The sequence below is a fragment of the Oncorhynchus masou genome, chromosome 32 (assembly GCF_036934945.1).
Source record: "Oncorhynchus masou masou isolate Uvic2021 chromosome 32, UVic_Omas_1.1, whole genome shotgun sequence".
NCBI classification, from domain to species: Eukaryota; Metazoa; Chordata; class Actinopteri; order Salmoniformes; family Salmonidae; genus Oncorhynchus; species Oncorhynchus masou.
In genome coordinates, this window is record NC_088243.1 from 4547122 (window position 1) to 4560292 (window position 13171).

At 42.2% G+C, this 13171-nt stretch overlaps 1 protein-coding gene across 1 annotated transcript; it reads left to right on the forward strand.

Annotated features, from left to right (window-relative positions):
* The first annotated feature begins 791 nt into the window (after positions 1-791).
* Positions 792-10956, forward strand: LOC135525486 (protein cornichon homolog 1). The gene is made up of 5 exons (XM_064953155.1): positions 792-950; positions 3087-3155; positions 8442-8554; positions 9018-9161; positions 9926-10956. Exons 1-5 carry the CDS (start codon positions 870-872, stop codon positions 9951-9953), a joined length of 435 nt encoding a protein of 144 aa, XP_064809227.1. The 5' UTR covers positions 792-869; the 3' UTR covers positions 9954-10956.
* Positions 10957-13171: the final 2215 nt, after the last annotated feature.

Sequence of the window (13171 nt, forward strand, 5' to 3'; positions counted from 1 at the left end):
TTATAGCATTTATAGCAATGGCTATCAACTGTACTGCAGGGATGGAAGGGAAGTTGCAGAAAATGGAGGTTGGGAAAGGGGGATACCTCGTCAGTTGTCCAACTGAATGTATCCATCTGAAATGTGTCTTCTGCATTTAACCCAACCCCTCTGAATCAGAGGTTGTGGTGGCAGCTGCAGAGAGGTATTTGGGTGTGCGAGACTTGACATCAGAAGAGTTACAGGGTGTGTTAAGTGGTGGTGTCCCGTCCTTTCAGGTTGTTGGCCTGAAGTAGGACTAAATACATTTAAATAGTGGAGTAGGGTGGTGTTATTTTGTATAATTTTAGTTATTATTATTATTAAAGGTGTGCGTGTTGTGTTTAGTGTCACAGTCTATTAGGCATTCGACGACTGGAATTGCCCACCCCTGTGTTAGATGGTAGGGTTTTTATTTTTCAAGCAAAGTGTTAGGGAGTTGTACTCCCAGCCTAGTAGGTGGCGGTAATGCAACATGTATTGGATGCCAACCGCCGTTAAACCTCATCGAAGAAGAACTGCGACTTTGAAGGGAAAAAACCAAAGGAAAATCATGAAATCTGTGATCATCAGGTCGGAACTCCAGAAAGACACCCGAGTTTATAAACTTGAAATTTCGAGTTGGATGACCGTTCAAAAAAATATTAACCCCCCCCCCGTTGGAGCTCGTTTCTTCTCGAGTCCCCAGTTGTCTTGGAACGACTGAAGTCAGAGATGCCCGAGTTCCCAGTTGTTTTGAACGCAGCATCCTCCCCCCTTGTCTGCGTTCTGTAGTTTATCGCTTCCCTCTCGAAGGCAACGGATGACAGATCTCTGTGGTTACAGATATCAGCCAGCAAAGCAACACAAACATGGCGTTCACATTCGCGGCCTTTTGTTACATGCTTGCGCTATTGCTTACGGCCGCTCTCATTTTCTTCGCTATTTGGCATGTAAGTAGCTATATTGGTATCATAATCAAACAGTATGACTTGAACTATAATGGTGTAGCTAGGCAATATAGATAACTAACGTTTTGCAATGAACCATTTGCAAATGTTAGTTTAATAACTAACCAAGAATGAATGGCACCGTACATCCGTGCTGTTTGACCGAAAAGACCGAGTCATTTTGTTTTCATTCGCTATCAAATAATATCTGGCCTACCTTTTCTAAACAAACCTTTTTGTTAAACTCCGAATTTAAACGTCAGCCAGCTAGTAAACTATATCGACATCCGTTAACGTTACCAGAGCTGGCTAAATGGTAACGCTATTGGTTTATACTAGCTAGGTAACTAATTATACTGAACAAAAATTATAAACGCAACAATTAACGATTTTAATGAGTTACAGTTAATAAGGAAATATCTTATTGAAATAAATCCATTATAAGGCCTTAATCGCAGCCAATACGCCCAGCCAATCAGAATGAGTTTCCCCCCCACTAAAGAGGGCTTATACACTAATACTCAGTTTCATCAGCTGTCCCGGTGGCTTGTCAGACGAACCCGGATGTGGAGGTCCTGGGCAGGCGTGGTAACACGTGGTCTGCTGTTTTGACGACGATAAGACATACTGCCAAATTCTCTAAAACGATGGAGGTGGCTTATGGTAGAGAAATGATCTGGTGGACATTCCTGCAGTCTGCATGCCATTTGCACTCTCCCTCAATTTGAGACCTCTGTGTCATTGATGTGACAAAACTGCACATTTTAGTGGCCTTTTATTGTCCCCAACACAAGGAAACACCTGTGTAATGATCCTGCTGTTTAATCAGCTTCTTGATATGCCACACCTGTCAGGTGGATGGATTTTTTTTTTTTAGCAAAGGAGAAATACTAACAGGGATGTAAACAAATTTGTGCAGAAAATTAGAGAAATAAGCTTTTTGTGCGTATGGAACATTTATGGGATTTTTTAAATTTCAGCTCATGAAACATGGGACCAACACTTTGGGTTTATATTTTTCTTCAGTACAGTTAACATTAGCTTCCTACATTTCAAACGGGTGAACACAGTAGTTGACTTGCAAACTAAACTAGCTAGTTTATGCAGTGAAACGGGGCCTCGTTGTTAGGTGATGGAAATCATCTGATTTGATTGCTGTCATTCTGTCATGTTTCCTTTTTTGGCCCAGTCATCTATATTCTAACCTTTCAATTCTACTTAGATATTTTCGATCTCTTTGAATCGTCCCATTAGCTAAAGACTTACTGTGTTTGGATTCCATTTCCTAGTCCCCAGACTCGCATAATGTTGTTGGCCCTAACACTGTACCCAAACAGCGTGCGCAAATTGATTTTTGTACTCCCACACCAAATGTTATCCGGAAAATATCAAAACAAACTCTGAACCAATTCTATTAATTTGGGGACAGGTTGAAAAGCATTAAACATTTATGGCAATTTAAGCTAGCTAATGTGTCCTATTGAGCTAGCTTGAGGTTGCTAGCTAATTTGTCCTGGGATAAAAATGTTGAGTTGTTTACATACTCCTACAATTAATCCACATAAAAAACGATCAACCAGATAGTTTCTAGTCATCTCTCCTCCTTCCGGGATTTTTCCATATGGTGATTGGCATCTCATAGTTACCATGACGACCGACCAAACTCAGTTCATCTTTCAATCACCCACGTGGCTATCTGCTTCTGTACACCAATGAGGAGATGGGAGAGGCGGGACTTGCACCTCGTTCAACGTCACACATAGAACTGACTTCTATTTGAGCGCTTGGCAACGCAGACTGTCTTTGGCGCGCGTGAGCAGTGTGGTTGCAATAATTGAATAACTTATGTTAAAATTTTATTTTGCAACGCTCGCGCACGCGGCACGGTCAGCATGTTATGCTTGTTGTACCAGCCATTGTTGTAGGCAAGTTGTACCGGAGGACATTGAAATAATAAATAGGAGGATATGTATTCTCTATGAAAGACAACAGCTGTCCCTCATTGCATATGGCCATTGTTCCAGTACATTTGCAATCTGCAGCCTTTGTTTTAGTTCAATGGTCCAGTTGTCTTTGTCAAACAAGAATGGGGAAGAAGTAATTTACTTACACAGGCACATGTTCTCTCTTTCTCTCCAGATCATTGCATTTGATGAACTGAAGACTGATTACAAGAATCCGATAGACCAATGTAACACATTAAATCCGGTAAGTATAGACTTAATGGTTGCAGGTGACATCTTTCTCCTGACTTCATCGACTGCATACTGATCTGCTTTCTATAATATGTGCAGTCAGGCTGGATGAGGTTACGGCCTAGCGGTCAGGCTGGATGAGGTTACGTCCTAGCGGTAAGGCTGGGTGAGGTTGCGGTCAGGCTGGATGAGGTTGCGGTCCGGCTGGATGAGGTTGCGGTCCGGCTGGATGAGGTTGCGGTCCCGGCTGGATGAGGTTGCGGTCCCGGCTGGATGAGGTTGCGGTCCCGGCTGGATGAGGTTGCGGTCCCGGCTGGATGAAGTTGCGGCCTAGCGGTCAGGCTGGATGAGGTTGCGGCCTAGCGGTCAGGCTGGATGAGGTTACGGCCTGGCGGTCAGGCTGGATGAGGTTGCGGTCAGGCTGGATGAGGTTGCGGTCAGGCTGGATGAGGTTGCGGCCTAGCGGTCAGGCTGGATGAGGTTGCGGCCTAGCGGTCAGGCTGGATGAGGTTGCGGCCTAGCGGTCCGGCTGGATGAGGTTGGATCCGGCTGGATGAGGTTGCGGCCTAGCGGTCAGGCTGGATGAGGTTGCGGTCCGGCTGGATGAGGTTGCGGCCTAGCGGTCAGGCTGGATGAGGTTGCGGCCTAGCGGTCAGGCTGGATGAGGTTGCGGCCTAGCGGTCAGGCTGGATGAGGTTACGGCCTAGCGGTCAGGCTGGATGAGGTTGCGGCCTAGCGGTCAGGCTGGATGAGGTTGCGGTCAGGCTGGATGAGGTTGCGGCCTAGCGGTCAGGCTGGATGAGGTTGCGGCCTAGCGGTCAGGCTGGATGAGGTTGCGGCCTGGCGGTCAGGCTGGATGAGGTTGCGGTCAGGCTGGATGAGGTTGCGGTCAGTCGGGATGAGGTTACGGCTGGATGGCTTCCTGTGCTGCACTGTTGTTAATCTATAGTGATCTTGTCAGCAAATCAAACTCTTAACACTTTTAGTTTTTTGTAATCTGCTTTTTTTTAAAATGTACAATTTTTTTAATGGCATAAAGACTGTTGAAAAGGTCTAAAATAATTGAATGTTTGTTCCAATCTCCGATATAAAATGCCATTTCGGTCTCCAGTCGGTCACTTCTGCACATGGGGAGTGTTTGCAAACGTCTTTTTCAGTCAACGAATCTCAAGAGGCGTTGGACTAATTTACTACAGCAGGGTTATTGATTCAAGCCTCAACGTTCTGTGCTCATTGGTATTAGAAATGACCTGGCATTACCAACCAGGCTCTATGCAGTTCATAGGATGTCTTGTCTGAGACCGTCAGACCTCAACTCAGTCGGCCTACCATCCTCAGGAGTTGAGTCCAAAGTCCAAAGTTCAGTAAATGGGGAGGAAAAAACAGTCATGTGTACAACATGTCTCAATGTCACTACGTTGCATTACTTCCTGTGTGTGTGTGTGTGTGCCCAGCGTGTTTTCCCCATGAGTTCTTTAATGATTAGAGAGGACAGTATTAGCTTTGTAGGGTAGACGGGAGTTTCAACCCGTTCTGCCAGACGTCTATGTTTCCATGTATGTAGAGGGCTTGTCATTGTTTTCATTTTTTTTTTTTTTTTCGTTTCATACTTGACATTTTTTTGAAACATCTAAGTGTCATGAAAGTTGGGGGTGAAGATTAAATCATTTTAAGAGAAATCTATTTTCAAGCTGCGCTGAAATGTATTTGAGGACACTTTTTTATTCTAAACATTAAGCCTGCATCCCTATGAGCTCTGGTCTAAAGTAGTGCACTATATATATATAGGGAATAGGGTGCCATTTGGGGCAAAGGATACAAAAACAAACAACAAAATGACCCTTGTAATATCCCTAATATAAAGTTACCCATTATTAATTCACTAATAATTACCCATTATACCCAGGATCTGCTATTATATCGTACCAACCTTTCCCAAGGAGATCATTTTATTAAGTCACCGTTTTTGAAGTAGGGTTTCGCCTACATTTTAGTTCTGAGAATACTAGGCTCGGGTGCCTATAATATTTAACGAGTAGTCTTAGTCACACTGACAGATCTCCCACAGTTGATCGTGGGATTTTGTGAGGACAGACAGGAGGCTTTTTTAAACCAAGAGTTTATGGGATTAAATAACACACGAACTGTGGGTCTCGGGACTGGTTAATCCGTGCTTTGTGTTCCCCTAGCCTGGACTATTCACAACAACCATACTGCCTTTCTATGATTTAAGGCAAAACAAAAAAGCAGCTGAAGAAGAAGAATCAGTAGACATACATCTAGCCTAGTGTAACATGACATCTACTATCACATGTTTCAATGTAGCAGTGCTGTAACCCCCCCCTCTTCATTTGAATGCATGTCTTTCTTCAGGCCTGAGCCTAGACCAGATGACGTCACAGTAGCCCCGTCCTATGGGGAAAGACGGAATCAGACCGGAATATTCCTTAGAGTGCACTACTTTACATCCGAGCCCTACGGGTCCTAGTCAAATGTAGTGCCCTATTTCGGGAATAGGACACACTCATGGCATAGTCTGCTGCTGCTAATGTTATAGAAGCTACTGTCTAGTGATGTTATAGAAGCTTCTGTCAAATCATGTTATAGAAGCTACTGTCTGTCTAGTAATGTTATAGAAGCTACTGTCTGTCTAGTAATGTTATAGAAGCTACTGTCTGTCTAGTAATGTTATAGAAGCTACTGTCTGTCTAGTAATGTTATAGAAGCTACTGTCTGTCTATTAATGTTATAGAAGCTACTGTCTAGTAATGTTATAGAAGCTACTGTCTAGTAATGTTATAGAAGCTACTGTCTAGTAATGTTATAGAAGCTACTGTCTAGTAATGTTATAGAAGCTACTGTCTAGTAATGTTATAGAAGCTTCTGTCAAATCATGTTATAGAAGCTACTGTCTGTCTAGTAATGTTATAGAAGCTACTGTCTGTCTGGTAATGTTATAGAAGCTACTGTCTGTCTGGTAATGTTATAGAAGCTACTGTCTGTCTAGTAATGTTATAGGAGCTACTGTATGTCTAGTAATGTTATAGAAGCTATTGTCTGTCTAGTAATGTTATAGAAGCTACTGTCTGTCTAGTAATGTTATAGAAGCTACTGTCTGTCTAGTAATGTTATAGAAGCTACTGTCTGTCTAGTAATGTTATAGAAGCTACTGTCTGTCTATTAATGTTATAGAAGCTACTGTCTAGTAATGTTATAGAAGCTACTGTCTAGTAATGTTATAGAAGCTTCTGTCAAATCATGTTATAGAAGCTACTGTCTGTCTAGTAATGTTATAGGAGCTACTGTATGTCTAGTAATGTTATAGAAGCTACTGTCTGTCTGGTAATGTTATAGAAGCTACTGTCTGTCTGGTAATGTTATAGAAGCTACTGTCTGTCTAGTAATGTTATAGGAGCTACTGTATGTCTAGTAATGTTATAGAAGCTACTGTCTGTCTAGTAATGTTATAGAAGCTACTGTCTGTCTAGTAATGTTATAGAAGCTACTGTCTGTCTATTAATGTTATAGAAGCTACTGTCTAGTAATGTTATAGAAGCTACTGTCTGTCTAGTAATGTTATAGAAGCTTCTGTCAAATCATGTTATAGAAGCTACTGTCTAGCAATGTTATAGAAGCTACTGTCTGTCTAGTAATGTTATAGAAGCTAATGTCTGTCTAGTAATGTTATAGAAGCTACTGTCAAATCATGTTATAGAAGCTACTGTTGAGTAATGTTATAGAAGCTACTGTTGAGTAATGTTATAGAAGCTACTGTCGAGTAATGTTATGGAAGCCACTGTCTAGTAATGTTATAGAAGCTACTGTCTGTCTATTAATGTTATGGAAGCTACTGTCTGTTTAGTAATGTTATAGAAGCTACTGTCTAGTAATGTTATAGAAGCTACTGTCTGTCTAGTAATGTTATAGAAGCTACTGTCTGTCTAGTAATGTTATAGAAGCTACTGTCTAATGTTATAGAAGCTACTGTCTGTCTAGTAATGTTATAGAAGCTACTGTCTGTCTAGTAATGTTATAGAAGCTACTGTCTAGTAATGTTATAGAAGCTACTGTCGAGTAATGTTATGGAAGCCACTGTCTAGTAATGTTATAGAAGCTACTGTGTGTCTAGTAATGTTATAGAAGCTACTGTCTGTCTAGTAATGTTATAGAAGCTACTGTCTGTCTAGTAATGTTATAGAAGCTATTGTCTAGTAATGTTATAGAAGCTACTGTCTGTCTGGTAATGTTATAGAAGCTACTGTCTGTCTAGTAATGTTATAGAAGCTACTGTCTGTCTAGTAATGTTATAGAAGCTACTGTCTGTCTAGTAATGTTATGGAAGCTACTGTCTGTCTAGTAATGTTATTGGAGCTACTGTCTAGTAATGTTATAGAAGCTACTGTCTGTCTAGTAATGTTATAGGAGCTACTGTCTGTCTAGTAATGTTATAGGAGCTACTGTCTGTCTAGTAATGTTATAGGAGCTACTGTCTGTCTAGTAATGTTATAGAAGCCACTGTCTAGTAATGTTATAGAAGCTACTGTCTGTCTGGTAATGTTATAGGAGCTACTGTCTGTCTGGTAATGTTATAGGAGCTACTGTCTGTCTAGTAGTGTTATAGAAGCTACTGTCTGTCTAGTAATGTTATAGAAGCTACTGTCTAGTAATGTTATAGAAGCTACTGTCTGTCTAGTAATGTTATTGGAGCTACTGTCTAGTAATGTTATTGGAGCTACTGTCTGTCTAGTAATGTTATAGAAGCTACTGTCTGTCTAGTAATGTTATAGAAGCTACTGTCTGTCTAGTAATGTTATAGGAGCTACTGTCAAATCATGTTATAGAAGCTATTGTCTAGTAATGTTATAGAAGCTACTGTCTGTCTAGTAATGTTATAGAAGCTACTGTCTGTCTAGTAATGTTATAGGAGCTACTGTCTGTCTAGTAGTGTTATAGAAGCTACTGTCTCAAACGATATCAAGGGATTAAAACGCATGTCAGGGGAATGTCTTAACAGTTTAGGCCTAAATTGTTCTGTTAGTCCCAATATCTATTTAATTCATGCTCATTGTGTCCTCTGTACTTTAACATGTTGCTGTACAAAGGCAACAATCATTCTATGACCCGACACAGCATTCAAGTCTTGCGTACATTTTCAGTCTCCGTCTCTAATTTCTACTGTATGTTTTCTGCATAGCAGTGAGTACATTTGAGTGTATTTTCTTGAGGTCTGATGGCAGCCGTCAGTGATTCCTGTCTCTGATCTTGTTGATATCACTGTGTTGTTGACGTGTTCATCCAGCTCGTACTCCCGGAGTATCTCATCCATGTGTTCTTCTGCGTGATGTTCCTGTGTGCTGCTGAGTGGCTCACCCTTGGCCTCAACATGCCACTGCTGGCCTACCACATCTTGAGGTACGTTCAAGGGGTTTTGTCACTTTAAGCAATGTACACATGCTATTTATTTTTGTCCTCCCCAGTGAATACTTTCTTTGAAAATATTTTAAACCTTATATTTATTTCCTGCTGCACCATTCACCATCCTATGGCAATTTTCATGGTTCATGATTTGTTAAAAGTATTTAATGAATCTCAGCCAGGATGACAAGATTTTTATTTCTCTTGGATATACGCCACTTGCAATTCTACGGAAACCTATGTAATGGACTTAACCATGCTGACTACAGCTAAATGTGTCATATTTTTAATCAGGTTTGTGAGGAAATGTTTCCTGTTTCTAAAAATAGGCCTAAATGTGTTTCATTTTTCTTTTTTTTTTCTTTTAATAGTCCTGCTGCCATGAACCAGCACGTTTCCTGGTTAATAATTTGTTGAAACACAGCAACTTGTGTCTTCCATGCGTCACGTTTCTCTGCAGGTATACGAGCAGGCCGGTGATGAGTGGTCCAGGCCTCTATGATCCAACTACGATCATGAACGCTGATGTCTTGGCCTACTGTCAAAAGGAGGGCTGGTGCAAACTGGCCTTCTACCTCCTCTCCTTCTTCTACTATCTCTACGGGTATGTTATCTCTACCTCCTCTCCTACTGTCTCTGCGGGTATGTTATCTCTACCTCCTCTCCTGTCTCTCCGGGTATGTTATCTCTACCTCCTCTCCTACTGTCTCTACGGGTATGTTATCTCTTCCTACTGTCTCTCCGGCTATGTTATCTCTACCTACTGTCTCTCCGGGTACGTTATCTCTACCTCCTCTCCTGGTACGTTATCTTTACCTCCTCTCCTGGTACGTTATCTCTACCTCCTCTCCTACCTCCTCTCCGGGTATGTTATCTCTACCTCCTCTCCTGTCTCTGCGGGTATGTTATCTCTACCTCCTCTCCTACTGTCTCTGCGGGTATGTTATCTCTACCTCCTCTCCTACTGTCTCTGCGGGTATGTTATCTCTACCTCCTCTCCTACTGTCTCTCCGGGTATGTTATCTCTACCTCCTCTCCTACTGTCTCTACGGGTATGTTATCTCTACCTCCTCTCCTACTGTCTCTACGGGTATGTTATCTCTACCTCCTCTCCGGGTATGTTATCTCTACCTACTGTCTCTCCGGCTATGTTATCCCTACCTCCTCTCCGGGTATGTTATCTCTACCTCCTCTCCTACTGTCTCTACGGGTATGTTCTCTCTTTGGGTATGAAAGTAATAACTGATCTGCCTTAAAGGCAGAGTTTTGTTTTGAGCTCATATCCTCTGTTGAACCGAAGTGTCTTAACGAATGTTAGTTTCAATGATGAGAATCTCCCCCTAAAGTGTTTTTTTTTCTATCTTCCAGGATGATCTATGTGTTGGTGAGCTCTTAGAGGGGAAAGATCTGCATGTAGGAGACACAACTGGTTTTAGTGGCCGCAGGAGAAGCTGAAGTGGGACCTGCTGCGAAGACCGACCACTCAATGATTCAAGATGGCTGCCGTTTTCAAGAGACTGGATTGACTCGACACCAAACGCAGTGCAGAGCGCCATTAATAAACAAACAAAAAAATTCTCCCCTTTAAAAAAAAAAATGAATATTGTCGCAGCTGTCCTCTCGTTCAACAGTCAACACTAAATGCTTTTTGAGAGGAAGAATGACTGACGACAATCATTATCTAATAATCCCAACTTTTGACGGAACAGATTCGTGCCGATGTGCATCGTCAGTGTATAATGCACAGACCACTCTGAATCTAACACTTTGACTATTAAAAGATGGATGCGAATTAGATGCCAAGCTTTTAAAATGTATTTAAGGTATGCAATGGGGGGTGTTTAATTATAGTAAAATGGTTTTCTTGTCCGGGCACATTGAAAACTTGGAACTCACCTAAATGAGTAGAGTGGTCTTGATCACCGGGTGGAAAATGTGTTGCACAGGCGAGGACAAGCAGTATGGTTGTCTTAAACTATTTATCGTTTTAGGTTTGCCATGCTTTGTCATCTCATTCTACTTTTATAGCCCTTGTCAGTAGATGCTATTTGATGTGTGAAGCTATAGCAATCCCAAGAGATTTCTGATCATGAAAAAATCCTTACGAGGAATACCTGTAATGAGCTCAAAGAAAAACTCCATAATGTTCCTTTAACCCCCCCCCCCCCATCTAAACAACCAACTCCATAATATTCTGTCAGTCCGCCCATCTAAACAACCAACTCCATAATATTGTCAGTCCCCCCCCCCCATCTAAACAACCAACTCCATAATATTGTCAGTCCCCCTCCCCCCATCTAAACAACCAACTCCATAATATTGTCAGTCCCCCTCCCCCCATCTAAACAACCAACTCCATAATATTGTCAGTCCCCCCATCTAAACAACCTACTCCATAATATTGTCAGTCCCCCCATCTAAACAACCAACTCCATAATATTGTCAGTCCCCCCCATCTAAACAACCAACTCCATAATATTGTCAGTCCCCCCCATCTAAACAACCAACTCCATAATAGTCAGCCCCCCCATCTAAACAACCAACTCCATAATATTGTCAGCCCCCCCCCCCATCTAAACAACCAACTCCATAATATTGTCAGTCCCCCCCCCCCATCTAAACAACCAACTCCATAATATTGTCAGTCCCCCCCCATCTAAACAACCAACTCCATAATATTGTCAGTCCCCCCCCCCCCCCATCTAAACAACCAACTCCATAATATTGTCAGTCCCCCCCCCCCCCATCTAAACAACCAACTCCATAATAGTCAGTCCCCCCCCATCTAAACAACCAACTCCATAATATTGTCAGTCCCCCCCCAAACAACCAACTCCATAATATTGTCAGTCCCCCCCCCAACAAACAACCAACTCCATAATATTGTCAGTCGTCCCCCCCCAACCCCCCAGTCCCCCAACACCATGATTTTTAAGATGTATTCTAGATTGAATGTTTCATTACAACCTGGCAGTGATGTTTTATTTTCCTCCAAGTCCTTGCAGATTTATCAGATTGAAATATCAAGACGGTCTTCTGTGTTTACCTGTTTTCCCACCCTGTAAAGTCAGAGATGAGGTTGACATGTGTGTTATACATCCATATTTTTGGGGCTTTAACGTATTCAAACTAGAGTAGCTCATTTCACCTAGGGAATGACAAGTTGAGTTATGAACCCAAATAAACCTACCCCCACTATACTCTGTGTACCAGATTGGTTTGATTTTCCAGTGAGGTAGCTAGGGCTAATATGTTAGAGCTGCTGGAGAGAAACTATTTAATTTAAACCTGAGTGGTATACCACGTCATCTAGCAGACGCTAATTAATGGACATTGTGTGTAAGGTAGCCTAGTGGTTAGAGCGTTGGACTAGTAACCGAAAGGTTTCAAGTTTGAATCCCAGAGCTGACAAGGTACAAATCTGTCATCTGCCCCCTGAACAGGCAGTTAACCCACTGTTCCTAGGCCGTCATTGAAAATAAGAATTTGTTCTGAACTGACTTGCCTAGTAAAATAAAGGTATTTTTTTTTGCACTAAACAAAAATTTAAGTCTCAAATTTCAATGTGGAATTTACAAACTTCAGAAGTATTTTTAAACCTAAAATACACCGACCCCTGTAACAGTACAGCCTAAAAATGTACACAGCGTGTTCCGCTCGCATTCAGATAAATGGTCAATTCAATCTTCAACTATGCTCATCAAGTAACACAGTGGCCAGTTTATTAAGTACACCTATCTAGCACGAGTTGGACCCCCCGTAGCCATGAAGGGATGAATCTGCGTTGGGCTTCAAACCATCGGTAAATTGGTATCAAGGGACCTGACGTGTGGCAGAAACACACAACACCAGCAGCCTGTACTGTTGACTCCAGGCAGGATGGGGCCATGGACTCCTGCAAAACCAGTGACCTGACGTTCAATCCAACAGTAACTGAATGTCTCGATGCCTGTCTGCCTGCTTTATATAGCAAGCCACAGTAATTTGTGAAAGTGGTGGTGTACCTAATAAACTGGCCTGAGTAACTCTGGGGGAGCTGTGGCTTGCTATATAAAGCAGGCAGACAGGCATTCAATCTGGTATCTCCTCCCAGCTAGTGTAAAGGAAATAAAGGTGTAGTGCAGTAATACCCTATGGGCCCTGGCCAAAAGTGTATACATATACACACACACACTTTTGGCCAGGGCCCATAGGGTATTACTGCACTACATAGGGAATAGAGTGCAATTTGGGACACAACCTTTAGTTCCTTTACACTAGCTGGGAGGGAGAAATTAGCCAGAGTCCCAGATCTGCATGTGTCGTCTTGCCAACTCCTATTTCTTTGTCACGTCATGACACACTTTTAATGACATAAAAAAACAAAAACACAACAGTACGTACGTAGTGTGACAATAATACAAAAGAGTTGGCAAGACAGCACAAGCCAGGCTAGAACTCAGGCTAGGGTCAGAAGACATGGCTTCATTCTGTTTTAAGTCCCAGGGTTTAGATTCTAGCCTGGGGGGGGGGGGGTGGTAGGTAAGTTAGAGACACAGTGACCTGTTATCTGACCATGGCAGCATTGGACAGTTAGGCAACGTGGGGGGTGGTATATGTAATACAACCGAGAAG